The 22,859-nt window shown below is 35.4% G+C and overlaps 1 protein-coding gene across 3 annotated transcripts; it reads right to left on the bottom strand.

Annotated features, from left to right (window-relative positions):
* Positions 1–8,636: 8,636 nt before the first annotated feature.
* Positions 8,637–17,026, bottom strand: LOC117329067 (deoxycytidylate deaminase-like). Of its 3 annotated transcripts, none has more exons than XM_033886774.1 (5): positions 16,899–17,026; positions 15,139–15,238; positions 14,596–14,731; positions 12,421–12,634; positions 8,637–10,807 (listed from the first exon to the last, which is right to left on the bottom strand). In XM_033886774.1, exons 1-5 carry the CDS (start codon positions 16,961–16,963, stop codon positions 10,669–10,671), a joined length of 654 nt encoding a protein of 217 aa, XP_033742665.1. In that variant the 5' UTR covers positions 16,964–17,026; the 3' UTR covers positions 8,637–10,668. The 3 variants fall into 3 exon arrangements, with proteins under 3 accessions (XP_033742665.1, XP_033742668.1, XP_033742666.1); XM_033886777.1 differs by having other exon boundaries at positions 16,912–16,993; XM_033886775.1 differs by lacking the exon at positions 16,899–17,026 and adding an exon at positions 16,741–16,882.
* Positions 17,027–22,859: the final 5,833 nt, after the last annotated feature.

Below are 22,859 nucleotides of genomic sequence, written 5' to 3'. Positions count from 1 at the left end.
AGCAATGTTTATACAACGTTTTACATTAAATATTTAAATGAATTGGCTGATCGTTACGAACATGTTTAACAACAAACTGTCGTATATAAAGGTAAGGAGAAACCACAAGTCTATGTAGGCTACACATTGGAATAAATGTAAGATAAACATTCCAATAAATGTAGGCTACACATTGGAATAAATGTAAGATAAACATTCCAATAAATGTAGGCTAAACATTGGAATAAATGTAAGATAAACATTCCAATAAATGTAGGCTAAACATTGGAATAAATGTAAGATAAACATTCCAATAAATGTAGGCTACACATTGGAATAAATGTAAGATAAACATTCCAATAAATGCAGTCTAAACATTGGAATAAATGTAAGATAAACATTCCAATAAATGTAGGCTACACATTGGAATAAATGTAAGATAAACATTCCAATAAATGTAGGCTACACATTGAAAAATGTAAGATAAACATTGGAATAAATGTAAGATAAACATTAAGAGTAAATGTAGGATAAACATTGCAGTAAATGTCGGCTAACCATTCGAGTAAATGTAGGGTAAATACTAGGAATGAATGAATGATTAACATTGGAGTAAATAAAGGATAAACATTGGAATAAAAATAATATAAACATTGAAATAAATGAAGGCTAAACATTTGAATAAATATAAGATAAACATCGGAGTAAATGTAGGATGTACATTGTGAGTAAATTTAGGGTAAATATAAGAGTAAATGTAGGATAAACATTAAGAACTAGAACTGTCGCCAGGATGGCTGACTAATACCCCCGCAATCTGCACGAGTCAATGGTGAATTGGAACAGTTAATTAGAGGCCAACTAAGACAACCCAGTAATATAGTGGCCATAGCAACCATAATTTTGAGAAAAAGAAAGTGGCATGCACATCTACACATGGTCCTCTATATTTGTGTGAAGTTTCATTGAAATCGGCCCTTCGGTTTAGGAGGAGTTGTCCGGACAAACTTAAAGTTATGGTTTTTATCGGAAAACCTATTCATAGTGACCAATTGCCATAGCAACCATAATTTTGAGAAAAAGAAAGTGGCATGTACATCTACACATGGTCCTCTATATTTGTGTTAAGTTTCATTGAAATCGGCCCTTCGGTTTAGGAGGAGTTGTCCAGACAACATAAAAGTTATGGTTCTTATCGGAAAACCTGTTTATAGTGACCAGTTTCCATAGCAACCATAATTTTGAGAAAAAGAAAGTGAGATGCACATCTACACATTGTCCTCTATATATGTGTGAAGTTTCATTGAAATCGGCCCTTCGGTTTAGGAGGAGTTGTCCGGACAAACTTAAAGTTATGGTTCTTATCGGAAAACCTGTTTATAGTAACCAGTTGCCATAGCAACCATAATTTTGAGAAAAAGAAAGTGGCTTGTACATCTACACATGGTCCTCTATATTTGTGTGAAGTTTCATTGAAATTGGCCCTTCGGTTTAGGAGGAGTTGTCCGGACAAACTTAAAGTTATGGTTCTTATCAGAAAACCTGTTTATAGTGACCAGTTGCCATAGCAACCATAATTTTGAGAAAAAGAAAGAGGCATGCACATCTACACATGGTCCTCTATATTTGTGTGAAGTTTCATTGAAATTGGCCCTTCGGTTTAGGAGGAGTTGTCCGGACAAACTTAAAGTTATGGTTCTTATCAGAAAACCTGTTTATAGTGACCAGTTGCCATAGCAACCATAATTTTGAGAAAAAGAAAGAGGCATGCACATCTACACATGGTCCTCTATATTTGTGTGAAGTTTCATTGAAATTGGCCCTTCGGTTTAGGAGGAGTTGTCCGGACAATCTTAAAGTTATGGTTCTTATCAGAAAACCTGTTTATAGTGACCAGTTGCCATAGCAACCATCATTTTGAGGGAAAAAAAGTGGCATGCACATCTACACATGGTCCTCTATATGTGTGTTAAGTTTCATTGAAATCGGGCCTTCGGTTTAGGAGGAGTTGTCCGGACAAACTTAAAGTTATGGTTCTTATCGGAAAACCTGTTTATAGTAACCAGTTGCCATAGCAACCACAATTTTGAGAAAAAGAAAGTGGCATGCACATCTACACATGGTCATTAATATGTGTGTGAAGTTTCATTGGAATCGGCCTTTCGGTTTAGGAGGAGTTGTCCGGACAAAATGCGTCTACAGACGGACGGACGGACGGACAACCTGATTCCAGTATACCCCCCTAACTTCGTTGCGGGGGTATAATGAATGTAGGATAAATTTTGGAGTTAATATAGGATAAACATTGGAGTAAATGTAGGATAAACATTGGAGTAAATGTAGGATAAACATTGAGAGTAAATATAGGATAAACATTGGAGTAAATGTAGGATAAATATTAAAATAAATGAAGGCTAAACATTTAAACATTGGAGTAAATGTAGGATAAATATTAGGAATGAATGAATGATAAACATTGGAGTAAATATAGGATAAACATTGGAGTAAATGAAGAATAAACATTGGGAGTAAATGTAAGATAAACATTGGAGTAAATGTAAGAAAAACATTAAGAGTAAATGTAGGATAAACATTGAGAATGAATGTAGGATACAAATAAATATAGAATAGAAACATTGGAGTAAATGTAAGATACACATAAATATACAATTAACATTGAAATAAATATTATATAAACATTGAAATAAATGAAGGCTAAACATTTGAATAAATACAAGATAAAAATTGGAGTAAATGTAGGCTGAACATTGAGAGTAAATGTAGGGTAAATATAAGAGTGTAACGTCCGTTCTCCATGAACACGGGACGTGAAAGTTCTTTTTGGGATGGTTGTGGTGTGATAAACATAATTCAACACTGGATATAAAGTTTACTTATATTTATTAATCCACAGGAAAATTCCGAAGGTACAATACAATCCAATGAAGTTTCATCCATCTTCCACACTATCGCCGGCGCATTCACACTTAACAGTTCACACACATTTAAACAAAACTAAGTCCTCACATCCTAAATATGTACATCCAAACGGCACTAAGTCCGTTTAGACTCAAAGCTGCTGGAGAACTCCTTATGCAAAACGCGCAAGTCTTTTTATATCCCCTAAGGGTTAATTAATATGTATGAATTGAGGATGTGGTCAATTGACCAATCCTGACCTTTAACCCGAAATATGGGCGTATCTAAACCCCTATCTCGTCATTTCCAAATATAGCCCTAGGCACTGACCACTGGTCCCACGGACCGTGTGCTACCTAATAACGACTGACTTTCAGGTTCTACCGTTTGGTTATATTTTACCTTGATATAGAATGAAGGGTGAAAACCTAAAACGGGTTAATTAACTACAGATCTAAGGGAAGCAACTCGAATAGATTTGGCTGACTATAGCGTATAGCTTTAACTACTCTAGGTAACTTTGAACACATAACATATAAAACTTGTCTATTTCCTAGTTCACTACAAGAGTAAATGTTGGATAAACATTGGAATAAATATAATATAAACATTGAAATAAATGAAGGCTACACATTTGAATAAATATAAGATAAACATCGGAGTAAATGTAGGATGCATATTGTGAGTAAATGTAGGATAAACATTAAGAGTAAATGTAGGATAAACATTGAGAGTAAATGTAGGATAAACATTGGAGTAAAGGTAGGATAAACATTAAGAGTAAATGTAGGATAAACATTGAGAGTAAATGTAGGATAAACATTGAGAGTTAATGTAGGATAAACATTGAGAGTAAATGTAGGATAAACATTGAGAGTTAATGTAGGATAAACATTGAGAGTTAATGTAGGATAAACATTGAGAGTAAATGTAGGATAAACATTGGAGTAAATATAGGATAAACATTGAGAGTTAATGTAGGATAAACATTGGAGTAAATGTAGGATAAACATTGAGAGTAAATGTAGGATAAACATTGAGAGTAAATGTAGGATAAACATTAAGAGTTAATGTAGGATAAACATTGAGAGTTAATGTAGGATAAACATTGAGAGTAAATGTAGGATAAACATTGAGAGTAAATGTAGGATAAACATTGAGAGTAAATGTAGGATAAACATTGAGAGTTAATGTAGGATAAACATTAAGAGTAAATGTAGGATAAACATTGAGAGTAAATGTAGGATAAACATTGAGAGTAAATGTAGGATAAACATTGAGAGTTAATGTAGGATAAACATTGAGAGTAAATGTAGGATAAACATTGAGAGTAAATGTAGGATGCATATTGTGAGTAAATGTAGGATAAACATTAAGAGGAAATGTAGGATAAATATTGAGAGGAAATGTGAGATAAACATTGAGAGTTAATGTAGGATAAACATTGAAAGTAAATGTAGGATAGACATTGAGAGTAAATGTATGATGAACATTGAGAGTAAACGTATGATGAGCATTGAGAGTAAATACATGATAAACATTGAGAGTAAATGTAGGATAGACATTGAGAGTTAATGTGAGATAAACATTGAGAGTAAATGTAGGATGCATATTGTGAGTAAATGTAGGATAAACATTAAGAGGAAATGTAGGATAAACATTGAGAGGAAATGTTAGATAAACATTGAGAGTTAATGTAGGATAAACATTGAGAGTAAATGTATGATGAACATTGAGAGTAAACGTATGATGAGCATTGAGAGTAAATACATGATAAACATTGAGAATAAATGTAGGATAGACATTGAGAGTTAATGTGAGATAAACATTGAGAGTTAATGTGAGATAAACATTGAGAGTTAATGTGAGATCAACATTGAGAGTAAATGTAGGATAAACATTGAGAGTAAATGTAGGATAAACATTGAGAGTTAATGTAGGATAAACATTGAGAGTAAATGTAGGATAAACATTGAGAGTTAATGTAGGATAAACATTGAGAGTTAATGTAGGATAAACATTGAGAGTAAATGTAGGATAAACATTGGAGTAAATATAGGATAAACATTGAGAGTTAATGTAGGATAAACATTGGAGTAAATGTAGGATAAACATTAAGAGTAAATGTAGGATAAACATTGAGAGTAAATGTAGGATAAACATTGAGAGTAAATGTAGGATAAACATTAAGAGTTAATGTAGGATAAACATTGAGAGTTAATGTAGGATAAACATTGAGAGTAAATGTAGGATAAACATTGAGAGTAAATGTAGGATAAACATTGAGAGTAAATGTAGGATAAACATTGAGAGTTAATGTAGGATAAACATTAAGAGTAAATGTAGGATAAACATTGAGAGTAAATGTAGGATAAACATTGAGAGTAAATGTAGGATAAACATTGAGAGTTAATGTAGGATAAACATTGAGAGTAAATGTAGGATAAACATTGAGAGTAAATGTAGGATGCATATTGTGAGTAAATGTAGGATAAACATTAAGAGGAAATGTAGGATAAATATTGAGAGGAAATGTGAGATAAACATTGAGAGTTAATGTAGGATAAACATTGAAAGTAAATGTAGGATAGACATTGAGAGTAAATGTATGATGAACATTGAGAGTAAACGTATGATGAGCATTGAGAGTAAATACATGATAAACATTGAGAGTAAATGTAGGATAGACATTGAGAGTTAATGTGAGATAAACATTGAGAGTAAATGTAGGATGCATATTGTGAGTAAATGTAGGATAAACATTAAGAGGAAATGTAGGATAAACATTGAGAGGAAATGTTAGATAAACATTGAGAGTTAATGTAGGATAAACATTGAGAGTAAATGTATGATGAACATTGAGAGTAAACGTATGATGAGCATTGAGAGTAAATACATGATAAACATTGAGAATAAATGTAGGATAGACATTGAGAGTTAATGTGAGATAAACATTGAGAGTTAATGTGAGATAAACATTGAGAGTTAATGTGAGATCAACATTGAGAGTAAATGTAGGATAAACATTGAGAGTAAATGTAGGATAAACATTGAGAGTAAATGTATGATGAACATTGAGAGTAAATGTATGATGAGCATTGAGAGTAAATACATGATAAACATTGAGAGTAAATGTATGATAGACATTGAGAGTAAATGTAGGATAAACATTGAGAGTAAATGTAGGATAAACATTGAGAGTAAATATAGGATAAACATTGAGAGTAAATGTAGGATAAACATTGAGAGTAAATGTAGGATGCATATTGTGAGTAAATGTAGGATAAACATTGAGAGTAATTGTAGGATAGACATTGAGAGTAAATGTAGGATAAACATTGAGAGTAAATATAGGATAAACATTGAGAGTAATTGTAGGATAAACATTAAGAGTAAATGTAGGATAGACATTGAGAGTAAATGTAGGATAAACATTGGAGTAAATGTAGGATAAACATTATCCGATCATTTCCAGTATCCAAGTTTTTCAAGTTTTCCGGGGTTTTTTTTGTTTTTTTTACTAGGATGAAGAGAGAATTCAGCCGGGACTGACGAAGAACTTCGAGTTAAGCGGGGTATTAGAGTTTTCCGCTGTATTTATATCGGTCTCATTTCGTTTTCCTATTCTTGAAACGCTTGTAAAAAACGTCTCCTCAGTTAATCCGCATACTCCCAAAATTCCAGTATTGTTGACTCCTCCGCTTCCAATCTTGTCCTGCCTTCGTGTTCTTGTTTCGCTGCACTTCCTAATACCATTAAATTATTATCTCGCCTTTTCCTTTCTCATAATTCTGATATAATGAAGTCTAGTGCCATTTGATCCTTTGGCTTTACTTTTGTGATTCCCTCCTTGACTAATATCATGTACCTGGCCTTTAGAACAGATTAATGCCACAGTTTTTTCCAGTTCCGATATACGATCCTCGAAGTCCCTGATGTTCTCTTTACACCTGTAGTCTATCGTCTTATCGGTTAAGATGTTGTTCTGTTCTCTTTCCTACGGCCACCCGACAGGAACAGCAAAACCACATCACATCCGATTTTCTCATCATGTCGATATCTTTATCCTCTTTCTTTAGGCATTGTGGTAGAATTACTGGTGACAATAATAACATTCCAGCATTTCCATGGAGGATTCTGCCGTTGTCTTAGAACATATTTTACACTTGTTCTTCCAACTCCTCCCATGGTATCTTAAAACGTCTTCTGAACTGGAATTTGGCTGGTAACCCTATTAGATTCAGTCGTGGAAGCTGACTTGGCCCTCTCTACTGCACCTCCTCGACTCCTTCCGGATACATAATACACCCGCCTTTCGTTTTGTTTGTCGGTTTAGATATTTTCTGTAATCATTTCCAGTAATTTACATATCAAAATGACTCCGCAAATCGCTTAGAACTTCAAAGGAACTGCTAAAAAGGGTAGGCAATTTGCAACTAATATAATTTTATCAGGATGTCTGATCAGGAACTTAACTTGTGAATATATGCGACTTGCACTTTTTATTACGGTAGGACAATATCGATTATAGAAAATATTTTATCTTGTGAATGTATTTTCTCATATCTCCCTAAACGTAATTTCTAATGAAACTGCACAAATGACATGTTCTTGTGTCTCCGCGAAAGCCATCAAGTTCCAGTACAAGTTTGACACGTCATGTCCGGAATAGTCCTCCAAACAGTTAATCAATTTCAATCAAACTACACAGGAATGTTAAGGAATGAGTGGAAATGTGCATACAGGTGTTTCCCCTGGAAAGTTTGGCTGCCATTGTAACAAAGTCACCATACAGAGATTTTGTATGATGGTCAATAGCCCATCAATCCTTAGATTCCATGGTTGCAATTGAGTGGTAGTCATTAGCTCACAGTTCTAGTTTGAACAAACTTGGCAGGCCATTCACCCTAGCATAGTACAGACCCAATATCAGGTCACTGGGCCTCTTGCTTATTGAGATGAAGTCGTTTAAAGATGTTAGCATATTTGCTCCCTGTAACCTTGGATGTAGGTCAAGGTAATTAATTTGAACAAATATTTTAATCCTTCACCCCAGCATGCCAATGGCCAAATATCGGGTCTCTTGGTTTTTGAAAAGATTTGAATCTATTTGACCTCTGTGACTTTGTATGTAGATCAAGGTCATTCATCTGCCTGGTCATTATTTAGAAATCTAACACAAGTGTCTATGTGATATGACCCTGTCCCTCTGTCTTCAGGGAGTCAGACCTGCCACATTTTTATAAAGTATGTTTGCTCTCTCCCATTGATGTTTCACACCAAATTTGGTAGAAATCAACTCAAAATGTTTAGGAGAAGGGTTTCTAAGCAAAATTACAGCAAAGTTTCCCTTTTGGGTCCCACCACTGGGGCCCAATGGGTTAGACCATCCTCACTTATATAACATATGATTGCCCTTCCTCAAGGATGTTTCCAAAATTTGGTTGTAAATTGTAATCTACTCAAAGGTTTAGGAGTACGGATTTTTTTGTGTTGGTTTAGTTTTTTTCAAAGTTGCCGAAATGGTAAGACAATGTAAATATAAGTATTGAACGGTGGTTTTAATGTTATGATAGTTGATATGGCAGCATGACTATATAACAACATTAAAACCACTGTCCATTGCTTAAATGGCAGACAGTGGACAGTGCATGACACAGATGGAGCATGGTGGCTATAGGTCATCCTGACTCTTTGGGTAAGATGACCTAAAAAGCACAAAGTCTTAACAATTTGCATAATTTCTCAATACATCATTTATTTTATTGAACATTCTATTTTCATAAAGCAAAAAACTCAACTATCTGTTGATATGTAGCTACACACTTTCACTTATAATATAATAATATACTTTTACCTATAATATGCATTTTACAATTGACTGACTGAATTGACTGAAGTGATCAACTTGTACAATAAGAAATACTGATGATGTCTCAGATGGAAATGTACAGGGGGCTGTATATTTAAGTAACTCTGAGTACCAAAAAAAGACTACATGGTTAGGCAGGTGAATGTAAAACTTTCTAAATTAATCAAAATTCAACCTGGCTGCTTCAGGGAAAATACAGATACCACCACACCACCATTGGGGATCTTACATAAAGAATCTCTTTAAATAGGAACAAAGTGCCCATTAAATCCAAATACAATGTATATCTTGATCCTGAATAATCTTGCAAAACATTGTATAAAACTATCATAAATATTTGTGTATACATAATATGAAAGTTAATGTACTGACCATGTAGGATGAAAAAGTCCCTGAAGGATACAAACATTCTAAGCATTTTTTTTTTTTTTTTTACTTTTGCTCAGGGGTCAATGAATGTCTTTCATTTTTCTTTCCGATGACACTGTAAATACACTTTTGCAAGAGGCTGCTACAGACCAAATATCAAGTGTTTTTGTTCTCAAGAAGAAGACGTTTAAATGATTTTGGCATATTTGACACCTGTGACCATGAATGAATATCAAGGTCATTCATTTCATCACTCTTGATAGTTCTTCACCCAAGCATGCTAAAGGCCCAATATCAGGTATCCAGACCTCCATTTAGTGAGAAGAAGGCCTCGAAAGTTTTCAACATATTTGACCCCTGTGACCTTGAATGAAGGTCAAGGTCATTCATTTCAACAATATTAAAAGTTCTAACCTCAGCATGCTAAAGGCCCAATATGAGTTCTCTGGACCTCTTGCTCAATTAGAAGTCATTGAAAGGTTTTAGCATATTTGACTCCAGTGACCTTAATGAAGGTCAAGGTAATTGATTTCAACGATCTTGATAGCCCTTCACCCCATCATGCTATAGGCCCGATTCTAGGTGTCTAGGCTTCTTGGTTATTGAGAAGGAGTTGTAAATGTAATTTTTTTTTGAATGGTGTTTAGAATATGTCAATTGAGACTTCATCTGAGGTGATATAAAATTCTCAATAATTGGATGAAACAAATTTGTTACACTTAACACAAACATTTGCAGCTGGTCAACACAATGGCTGACACATCAATAGGATTGTCCTGTAATAAGTCCATGCTGCTAATACATAAAATCTGACACAAAATAGCACAGTGGGCTTATTACAGGACATTAAAATAGTATTATTATCACGGAGCCATGGTAGTCTAGTGGTCTAGTGGTAGGATGCAGGGCTATGTGACCAAAGAGTCATTAGTTCGAGTCCCAGCATGCTTGCTGTGTTGTATCCTTGAACAAGATACTTTACTCTGTTGTGATACTGTCGACTCAGCTGTAAATGAGTACGTGTTAAGGCAGTGCAAGAAATGTCCTGTGTAATTTGTTAGTGCTGAAATGGCAGCTCCGGCTGTATGATCCTAAGGGAGATGACAAAGACATTGGCTGGTTGAATAATGGCCCAATAACCATGGATCATTTTACCAAACTCTTGTAGACATGAGTGAGCTTATTACCAGACAGAGGCTTATACAGATACACATGTAGTAATGTTGGTATAGTTGAGCTTCGTGAGTTTCTGATAATAACAACCCAATATACCATGTACTTGTATATATACTATACATAGTATATCATAGATATCAGATTTTAACTTGGGCTATTGGTTACCAGATACAAGCACATGTGATGAATAATACTAGTGAACGTTCACAACCTGTGCCATACATCCCCACACAGAAATAGTTCAGAGAAAACTAGCACTATAACATTTACTTAGATACATCAATATATGTCCTTCGCAATCAGATACTGTAGTCTATTTCATACATCATTTTGCATTTCCTTAACAGTGACAATCACTTCGCGTCTCCATTAGATGTAACCTGTCCTCCCTGGACAATCTTTGGTTCTTCAGTTGATGTGCTTACTCCATTAGTCACTGCCTCTATTGATGAGAAATCTATAACAATTCTACTCTGTTTTGGTCTATATTGTCTGAAAAATAGAAACAAAAATCTATAAATAATTTTTCATGAATATTTTGATAATTTCATATCAATATATATGTTTTTTTAATGTTGGTGAATATTGCAGACAACGGCATGTGTTACATGACAGATGCATGTAAATATCACACATAGATTTCTTTTCATTTCTATACTGAATTTTTCTGTAAATAAACCCCTACCCACAAATAAGCCCCCTTCTTCATTTTTGCAAAGTAATCAATTTCAAAATATTAAGCTACAGGTGGTTTACAAATCATTTCTCCCCAAACTTTAATACAAATGTACTAAACTTTTGCACTAGAGGAGGGGGCTTATCTGAGGATATATACGGTACTAAACTTTTGCACCAGAGGAAGGGGCTTATCTGAGGATATATACGGTACTAAACATTTACACCAGAGGAGGGGGCTTATCTGAGGATATATATGGTACTAAACTTTTACACCAGAGGAAGGACTTATCTGAGGATATATACAGTACTAAACTTTTACACCAGAGGAGGGGGCTTATCTGAGGATATATACGGTACTAAACATTTACACCAGAGGAAGGGCTTATCTGAGGATATATATACGGTACTAAACATTTACACCAGAGGGGGCTTATCTGAGGATATATACAGTACTAAACATTTACACCAGAGGAAGGGCTTATCTGAGGATATATAAAGTACATAGTTCTTAATCCAATCACTTAACACTGGTAAATTACACATCAACACTACATAGTTGATTAACAAATTCACTTGAAATTTAAATTCACAATATTCAGTCATTAAATATAGTTAACAAGAGGCCAATGGGCCTTAAGCTTAATGACGACCTGAGTTCTGAAATATTTTGGTAGGTTTACCCTTAGCCCATCAGCCCCTGAGGTCACGGCCAACATATATATACCATCAAACTGTCATTCCATATTGATTATTCTAAAAAAAGTTTTATAATTATTTCCAATGACAATGAAACAAATCATGTTCATAATGTGATTTCCCAATATTAACTCATGACACAGGGTCATGAAATTCACAATTTTTGTTGACCTTTGGCAATGGAAAGTTTCTGTAAAATTTCATTGAATCTGGGTTCAGGGTTTTCTGAGAATAAGTCTTAAATGTAAATTGTTTACGAATGGACGAAGGATGATGATGGACAAAAGGCAATTAGATTAAATATACTCTTTGAAAAAATAAATGCCCAGCAAATATTAATATTTACACACAAATGTTTGTATAGAAGTGTTTACTGTTGAATGTTTACAGGACATAGTTTCATGAAGACCTAGAAACTAAGTTTTTATAGGGCAAATGCAAAATATTACATTTAAAAGTTTTACCTTTCTGAAACACATATATTCAAGTTAACTAGAAAAATGAACAGATCACTCTCATTCAAAATATTCTGAAATATCCTTTTCTCAAATTAAAGAATTTTTCGGAATATTTTGAAAACTGAGCTTTCAAAGCTTAGCCCTAGAATCATACTATACAGTTATATAGCAAACATCAAGCCCCTAAAGACAACAAAAAAGCAGGAGATTGTCTATTATTAACCAACATATAGCTTATCTGTAACATGTAACAAACAAGTCTAGATCTCTTACCTGTGTTTGATGCCAGCCATGTCCAGCATCCTTCGAGAAGCCACAAACTCGACTTTGTGATGATATTTGTCAGAGTAGTACACTACTTCCTTTATCCGGGATTGAATGAGAACTTTGGCACACTCATTACAGGGGAAGAGAGCCACATACACTGTACAGTCCTTCACGTCAGTAGAGTTCTTGTTCAATACAGCATTCAACTCTGCATGGCACACTGAATAAATATACAGTATCTTTTGTATACAAAATAGCTAACCTGCTTTAACTGACATCTAAAGTGTCAGTGTTACTTCTACCTTAAATTTACAACAGCATGTGCCTGCATAAAATTGAAATATAAAGTTTATAATGTATTTTCTTTCAAACAGGGAAGATATTCATGCTTTTTAACAGAAAATAATCCTCTTTTTTGTTGGGAGTATAAACAGGACAAACTATATCACCATATACGTCCCAGTCCATCCGTCAAAATTGGTGGGAAAAAGATAATTCAGTAAATTACACCAAGGACTAATATATCAGGATCAGCCCAGTGTTACCTAATTTGACCACAATTTTTGCCATCAAGAATCTAGCAGTTTAAGCAGATATTGAAATCATTTTTAATAACAAGAATTCCAAGAGAGATTGCTTGCAATTGGTGTCCACCATTGAATGATCTTAATTTGTCCTATATATGATCTTTTCTCCACTTTAATGATCTGATAACAAGGAAGCCTTCATATAAAATCTAAGAGTTATCATAGAACTTTATTGTGAATTAGAAATCTTCATACTAAACTTTTACTGTCAGCCATTTTGTTTTCTGGATAAAACTCAAAATAAAGCTAGAACACTGATGGGTCAGCAAAGGCCCAATTATATGTCGTGGGAGCAAAATATACATCATACACATCCCCTCCATATCTAGTTAACAGAATTGGAAATACCTGTATAAAACCTTTTTCTTAGATTTGATTTGTTTCATTTTAATCCTAAATACATCTCCCACTAAGAACCAGGGTCATATTCAGGTATCCACCTTTTCCTTAACCTTTTTAACCAAATAACCTTTCATTTCCTCCCAGAGACCTTGATCTTTGGAGAATTGATTCCCTGTTTAATTCCAACCAAGTTTGCTTCATAAGGTCTTAATTAAATGTAGTCAATGAAAAGATACAAAAATGGACCTAGACCTTTGACCCAGTGACTTCATAATCTCGCAACAAAATGTTAAAATTGGGATCTTTGCCTATAACGCAGTCATCTTAACCTCTACACCATGATCTTAACACTAGGTCAGTTGTCTCTTTATTTAGTTCTATACAACTTTGATTAATCATGTCAAAACAAACTTCTCTGACATTAAAAAAAATATACAAAATGTGACTTTGACCTTTAGTCAGCTGATTCCTTACTTAATTCTGACCAACTTTGCTTCATAATGTCAAAACCTTCAGTACTCCAGTACTTTTAAAGAAAAACAAACTTCTATCATCAAAATGTAAGATGGCTGCCAGTAGGTCATCTTGTCTCCAGATCAAACTCAAAATCAAATGGGCACAACTAGCGAACAAGGGGAACCTACATATGAAGTTTGCGAAAAATTCTTCCAGTACTTCTACAGAATTAGCGATTACAATGATTGTTTATGGCTGGACGATTGACCAGACGCAGGGCGATTTGATTAGCCCACCATCGATGGATGAGATATAAACTTCTCCGTTTTTTTCTTGGCAAGCAGCAGGCTGTTAAACAAAATCACTAACAGCTTGCGAAACTCTGGGGGAGTACATCAAATAAAATCTCAAAATAGAAGGGTTGGCTTCTAGCATGACAAAGTAAATGACAAAGTAATAGCATCTCTTAAATAGCATTGTATACTGAACTGCAATAGACAAGAGTGGGCTTTATTGCCAGACATTGAATAACTGTCAGATAGATTCAGTTATATTTGTTAGTAAAATGTTCAGTTAAAAAAATTTGCTAATAAACTCCAAAATAGAATGCTGAATTTCAAAAGTAGTTCTCTGGTGTATCATAAATTTTGTGTTGCTCATAAAATAGTCGACTCCAAAAGACCTCAGTTAAGTTTGTTTTTTGCCTGTAACACTGTCAACAAGACTTTATATTGAAGACAGATAGCCAATAAAATATTGATGCTATTGCTTTGAAAAATGTAGGATAAGGAATCACCATAGAGCTGTTTTGTGTCAAGAATGCTGTCTGCATTTCTGTTCCATGGCATGAGGTCATCATTACAGCCCTGAGGCATTCCATTATAGCCAATTCCTACTATCTTGTTTTCTGTATTCACTATACATGCTCCAACCTGAAACAGATAGGACTAATTGACCGATTCCATTTTCATTTTTGTCTCATATTTTATTAGTAATTCATTTTTCAGTACAAAATTACACCAGAAGTCAATTCAAATTTTAATTAGATGTTGGTGCAGGCTAGTGTTTCCTAAACGTTCTTGAAATTTCTTAACTTAAATTTTTCGTATGAAAGCATTGAAGAATTTAAGGTGTTTTTTTCAAGTTTCATGATAGGCTTTTATTTCATTTTTTATAAGATATTAGATAGGTACACCTTGGTTTATCATTTATATAATTCATTGACATGCAAATACCACTACACAAAAGTAAGGGTTTGAATCTTCAAAAACCGGTGAGGAATTTCAATTTTCTTTTTTGTTGCTAAAGCAGAACAGGCAACACAAATATTGATTTATACCTGTGTTTTCGGGTCTTTACTCCGCTGCGCCGACAGAAAAGCTATAGCCATAAAATATTCTGGCCATTCCAGGTAACCCTCCCTCTTGTTACTTACAATCCTAAAGAGAAAAGCAACACAAAATTAAAGGCAAAAACAACAAAAATCAGTTATCTGTACCGACTATTGTAGTGAAAAAGCAATTGACACTTTTGACTACTTCAAAAGTGTCAAATGCTTTACTGCTACAGCAGTAATAATATTTTTTCTATGAATACTAACCAGATGCAGACGTCTGTGCACAAATTGTGTGGCTGATTAATCAAAAGACATTAGCAATAACAAGTAATCGTTAGTATTTTAAACAATCCTTAACAACTACAGCAGGTTTCCTCTGACGCAGCACCATACTGGAGATATTCTGACAGGTATAGATGCTGGTCTGGTGATCGTGTAGAGGGGCAGGATATAAATAGTCTGCAAGGGTCAGTATTTATTGAAAAAAAAATCCTCACTCCTAATATATTGACAATATGTTTCCTATAGGCCTAAATATTAACCAGATCATGGACAGGTAGACGCCAATGCCTCATCAGAAATATTTACACTCAAAAATACCCCAAACACGTATGCACCCCAAAAATATACCCTAACCCAAACATAAGACAAGAAAAGATTATAATGTGCAAAAAGATGAAATTATTTACTGATCATGACAATAAATAGGAAGACTTGCTTCATAAATCTCCTGTTACATATCTTTTGAGCTTTTAACAGATATTTAATAATTCACGAAGAACAACAGCCTGATGGGACATTATCATCATTTATACTACTCTAACAATGTTTGAGGATATATATACATGTATATATAACATGTCACGAAACTTGAGATGTGTAATTGTGCATTGTGTAACCTAATTATCTTCCCAAGGTGGATATACATTGCATAGCCTTTCAAAGTTTCCAAGTTATGATTTTTATTATATTAAAACACCTAAAGTACATTCAAATGTTTAAGTGTCTTGTGGCAAATTATTTATTAACTTGGTGTGAACAGAGACATATATACAGATATATGTCTCTGGTGTGAATTAGTGACTGGACTCTTTAAATGCGATATATAATACACAAACTGTAAGTACACACTGTTGACTGTAAGTACACACTGTTGTCATCAAGATTAGAGTTATACTGATATTAATGTATCTTTCTTTCCGCCCTGAAATCATGGTTCGGATGCTAATGGTCGGTTGGCGTCAGAACCAAAACCTTTATACACTTTTATCTAAGGGTTATCTCCCTTCCATTCCGTGCTTAATAACACAGACACCTGTGAAATTGTAAATCCACAAGAAATGCGCTAAACTTATATGAAAAACTTTCTTATTGGTTTCTTCTATCTGTAATGTACTTTGGGTGTTTTGGGGCATTTTTATGTGATTTGAGGTAAAAAGTTGTGCCTCTAGGCCTGTCCCAACTGACTGACTGACGCTCCAGACCAAGAGCCCACAGCTGGGGGACAGTCACACTTTTTATATAAGCCGTTACATGATCGGAATGTGGATGCCTAATAGATCGATGTGATCGGTTTAAAATTACACGTACGTTCCAAAGCCTTACCGGTAGTAAATTTCGAGTGTTGTTCATTGGTAGGAGTTATATGCACATGCATCTGGCTAGTATTTAGGCCTATCTAGATGCAGACACCTGCGATACATGCAAACACGTGGTAATTGCTTTGCAATTGCATCACGATTGTTTATGAGTAATAATCGTACTTATTTAACACACTGTCGTGTTCAGTTTCATCTGTAGGCTGTGTGGTGGTCTTATTCGACGACATCGTTCACGCATCGACAATTTACAATTTGGCGGGTGAAGATCAGATTCGCGCCTCTAAATTGATGAGTTATTCGGCAAGGGAAATAACTTCGTTCAAAAAGTGTTTGCGTTCAGACTACACTCGTTATAGTTTCCCTACCCTTGTAGTTTAGTTTAAACATATTTATTGTCAATACATAGACACGAGATTAGGCACAAGTTACAACAACTTATCAACGCCTTCTCCCAACATCTATATGTGTCTCTGATACAGTGTATTACAAGGCATAGTTACATTTACATGGCCCCGAGTGATGACAAAAATGATATATTATACGGTTTACCAAATAAACTGATCCAATTACAAAATTCAAAACCTATTACTGGATTTGATAAAACATTGCACATATCTAAAGATATTTCTATTAAGGTCAACGGAAAGTTGTGAGTTCCCATTTAACAAAACTTCTAAACTTATTGTAACATTCAGATTATTTAGGTTTTGCAACAAAATATGCCTTTCGTTAGTAAAACGGTGACATTCCATATAAAAGTGAAAGACATTCTCACAAGGATGACCACAAATACAAGCTGTGCTTTCTACAAGGTCTACTCTAAAAAGATCATAATTAAGGGAACTACATTGGTGTCTTAGTTTGGTATGCAATATATTAAGTTTGCGATTTCCAAATTTAAAATGCACTGGAGGACGTGACTGGACATTTTTCGATAATGATAATTTAAATGAATGCAAGGACGGCAAGGACCGAACAGAATTATCTAAATTATTCCAACAATGAAGGGTAGACGGTATAAAAGACGAGTTAGTAAGAGAGAGTCTGAATCGTGGAATTCTATAGTCATTCTTGTTACGTACGAATAGTTGATATTTTCTCCAATTAAAGGTGGTAAAAGGGTATTTAGATAACCAGGAGTTATTTGTTTATGCATCTTATACAACAACTGTAGTTTCCTCTTTTTTCTACGGTTACCTAATGTTTCAAGTCCTGTTTCGTCATACAAAATATTAATCGGTGTATAAGAAGGTAGTCTTAATATAATGCGATCAGCTTCGCGTTGAGCTTTAGTACTTACAACCGTCCCATAACTCACATACATATTCTAAAATTGTTAAAATAAAAGTCATGTATATTGACAAAAGAGAATCCCTGCTTAATAGATATTTCAGTTTCATTAAGACATTGATTTTTTTCATAACGGAAGTGTAAATAACCTTTGGACCCTTGTATATGGTTACTGGTATATATGACGGACCTACGCTTTCAGTGGAAAGTAAGATATTAAAACCTCACTCTTTATTATTGTGTATAGGAACAGCCCTATATTTCAGAGACCTACGTACATGTATACGTATATCTAGATGTCTCTGCCTATTTCTTATGATGCGTTCTTTATGGGCGTGGTCAGCAGCCGATCGGCTGTATTAAGTAAGACTCACCTGTGGTAAGACTTGCATTCATTTAAAATCGCATCCCCTCCTGTGAGCGCCGTTTTACTGTTAACTAACTTTTTTCTTTTTCCATGTATCAAAATATCTTTTTGACATAGACAATTACTTTTTGATGGCGGTATGTATTATTTGTAAGGCCCTCTTCCAAATGATTACAAATTAAATGCACTTGGGGCAAAATACATTTTTAAAACATGTACCAAAACGTATACATTGAATTGACCGTATTCTTTTATTTGGTAATATCACAAAAGCCGATTGGGCTTATTTTTGTAAGAGAAAAAGGAAACAATCTTTCGCTTAATATACAGTTTCGCGATTTACAATGCGCACTTTACAATATAACGCATACCATTCACGATGCAATACTGCTGTTAGTTTCACGGTATACAACACGGAACAATTTTCACTTACCAACCGGTTTTCAAATTGGTTAGACGGTACATAGTTTAAGAATGTATCGAGCTCTTTTCCAAGATGTGTGTGTGTAAAAAACTATTGAAGTTAAGGCTATGGTAAGGCAAGTTGTCATCAAAATATTGAGCAATTTCGGTCCACTTAAACAAATCATATAAGACATTTATTATGTGTCTCATAATTATGTTTGTAAGATGTGTTTTCTATAATGACCACTAAGCACTACCATGTCTCAGACCACATACAGAGACTGATCAGAAGCTATTTCAGCGGCATTCAACTTAGATTCTCTGTAGGTGACTTGACGACTTCATGGCAGAGGCTAGAGAAGGGTATAGTGACTGGCTGCACTATATCAGTAACCTTTTCGTTATGGGGATGGACATGCTGATAAAGGCAGGGAAAGAGAAACTAGGGGCCCTAAAGACTGACACTAACATCAGGCAACCACCAAGCAGAGGGTTTATGGATGACTTAACCATCATGACAGGAACCCATGTTCAAGCGCGGTTGGTACTGACTGCATTTGAGGAAACACTGACATCATAGGCGAGGATGCGCTTCAAACCATAGAAGTCGAGGTGCCTCATCATCAAGAAGGGGAAGATTACACAGCAGTTCCAGCTGAAAGTCCAAGGAGAGACGATTCTATCGATAGTCGGCAACCCGATTAAATGACTTAGGAAACGGTAAGATGAAAGCCTCCGCGACACTAGCAGCATCAAGCGGATAGAGCAGCAAACATCAGAGGGGATGACGAATATCGACAATAAGGGACTACCTGGCGAGTACAAGGCCTGGCCTGGCCACTGATATTGTACGAGATAGGGGTAACAACAGTAGAAGGATTGGAGAGAACCATCAACAGGCATTTACGGCGTTGGCTTGGAGTGCCACCATCTTTCTCTAACATAGGATTGTATAGCAGAGCGTCCAAGCTACAATTACCATTCACCTCGTTAGTAGAGGAGTACAAGGTAGGAAAGGCCAGACTCATCATGACACTGAAAACTTCAAGAGAAAGTCAGGCAGGCAGGCGTTCATGTGAGAACAGGGAGGAAGTGGTCGGCAAGCAGGGCTGTTGAGGACGCAGAAAGCAGGCCGAGATATACAAATATAGTTGGAACAGTATGTCAGGGCAGACAGGGTCTAGGAACAACACAGAGACAGTCATGGAGAACGGCAGACACAGGAGAGAGGAGAGGGATGGTACAGAGTGAGATTAGAGCTTAGGAGGAGGGGAGGAAGAAAAGCTGTGGAGCTGGGCTGTCAGGGCGCTTGGACAAGATTGGAGACCGAGGAACGGCATTTGAACCGAAAGGATATCTGGCGACATCAACCAACGCAATTGAAATTCCTGCTGCGGTCAGTCTATGACGTTCTTCCATCACCAGTCAATCTCCATAGATGGGGTTTGGTACCTGACCCAGACAGTGTGCTGTGCGGCAAGAGAGGGACCTTGGACCATGTGTTAACAAGCTGTTAGACGGCATTGACATAGGGCCGTATATCGCTATTTTGTTTTTTTTCTGCTCAAAAATCCAAATAGCACAACTAGGGACTGAGGGTAACCTACCTGGATACACATGAAGTATGAGGAATATCTCTCCAGTACTCCTCATAAAATAGCGGTAACAAAGATCATTTACAGACTGACAATGGATGATTTGATGATGGTGGGCTAAATATTTATGAATGATGGAGAGGTTGTCTGAAAGCAATCTTCAGAAAGTATACCTTTCTTGGATGTCTTAAGAAAATGTACCAGTTGATCCACAATGTATTTTGAAGTAAAATGTTGACTGGACAACACGTTTCTTTCACCAAGACATCAATTGTGTTTAAAGCAATTGAAGTCAAACAAGAGGCCCATGGGCCTTAACAGTCATCTGATAAACACTTACAGCAGGGACACGCCCCTCAATCCAGCATCAATACCATAAATTATTTATACGCAGTCTGTTATGTTTCAGATCAAATCTGGTTTTTATCCTTTTTAGTTCAAAATTGCTGCTATATTGCACCTTGTTGCTTAAAGGTTGAGCAGCATCTTAAAGCAAAATTTCAGCCAGGTTCCCATTTTTGGGGCATGCCCCTTTGTCCCAATGGGTCGGACAAGCCTCATTTATATCAATTAGGGATTTCCCTTCTCCAATGATGTTTCATACTAAATATTGTTGTGATCAATTAAGGCATTAATGAGTAGTAGCATTTCAAAACATTATTTAATCTAAGTGCTCCTTTTGGGCGCCCCACCCTTCTTTCCCCAGGGCTCAGATCTGTCTCATTTATATAAATTATGATTGCTGTTCTCTTAAAATGTTTCAAACCAAATTTGATTGTAATCAATAAAGGCATTAAGAAGGAGTACGATTTTAAAGCAAAATTTTTGTTAAGTTCTCCTTTAGGGGCCTCGCCCTTCTGTCCCCAGGAGCCCCACAAGCATCATTTATAAGAATTGTGATTGCCATCCTCTTATAATGTTTCAAACCAAATTTGGATGTAATCCAACAAAGGGTTAAAGAGGAGTAGGGTTTTAAAGCAATAACTTACCAAAAGTTCCCCTTTCGGGGCCCCGCCACTGTGGCCCCAGGAGTCAGACTTGCCTCATTTACATAAAATGTGATTGCCCTCCCCCAATGTTTTTTCACACCAAATTTGGATGAAATCCACCAAAGAGTTAAGGAGGAGTGGGATTTTATAGCAAAATTTCAGCAAAGTTCCCCTTTTTGGGCCTCGCCCCTCTGTCACTAGGGGTAAGCCCAGCCTCATTTTTATAAATTATGATTGCCCTCCTCCACTGATGTTTCACACCAAATTTGGATGAAATCCACCAAAGGGTTAAGGAGGAGTAGGATTTTAATGCAAAAATTCACCAAAGTTCCCCTTTTGGGGCCCCTCCACTTGGGCCCCAGGGCTCACACCAGCCTCATTTATATAAAATATGACTGCCCTCCCCCGGTGATGCTTCAAACCAAATTTAGTTGTAATCCACCCAAGGGTAAAGCCTCAGTTATATAAAATATGATTGCCCTCCCCCGGTGATGCTTCAAACCAAATTTGGAAGTAATCCACCCAAGGGTTAAGGAGAAGTAGCATTTTGAAAGAAAAAGTCTTGCGCACGGCGGACGACTGACAGAACACATGGCTATAGGTCATCCTGACCCTTTGGGTCAGATGACCTAAAAACAAACCAACAAATAAACTTTTTGCAGAGAAAACATGTATTTTTTTCAGGCAATATAAAAATGAAATCACATACATAATGTACTGTGTAAAATGGAATACCACTAAAGGTGGGGTTTCATATGACAAGTCAAAAATAGTACACAATAACAAACCCCTATAAATATCAGTAATCAAAATAAGGAACCATGGACATCCAGGATACCATTTAAGTCTGAAGATAAACAGAAAGTTGTATATAATTCCTAGAATTTCTTAAATTACATTCACATATTTCAAAGATGGTAAAGGTCATGTGCGAGTTTTGATATTTTTTAATTAAGTGTAATAAATCTATAATTTAAGCTGCCATTATACATAAATATGTCTTGATAAAGAAAGCTGTATTGTTATTCCATTGTCAAAACACAAGCATCAAATCAAGACTTTATAACATTCTATGTTTACTACAGGTAAGACATACTGCTTTGTATCAACATTTTCATGAATGCTCAACATTTCCACATCAATCTCAATATCCTGAAGCATAATTTCTCCTCAAATATCAAACTTGAATACAAAACACATGTTGGCAGTTTCCATTCACAACAAAAGCGGCTTAAATACAACACCTGTTTATCTATATATAATGCATGGACTTACTCATCAGGAAACGCAATCAATGCACACTCCCACTCTTGCAAAATATTGGGTTACTATTTTATAACAACATCATAAAGAAACTCACAACGAGCCAAATAGTTAAAACAATTCCTTTTGTCTCAGATTTGGAAGATAATAGACATAATAGACATTATACATGAATATCTATCTAACATTTATTTCTTAACATAGATTTAGTACA

This window comes from Pecten maximus, chromosome 6 (genome assembly GCF_902652985.1).
Source record: "Pecten maximus chromosome 6, xPecMax1.1, whole genome shotgun sequence".
In the NCBI taxonomy this organism is placed as follows: Eukaryota; Metazoa; Mollusca; class Bivalvia; order Pectinida; family Pectinidae; genus Pecten; species Pecten maximus.
This window is presented reverse-complemented; position numbering and strand designations above follow the sequence as displayed.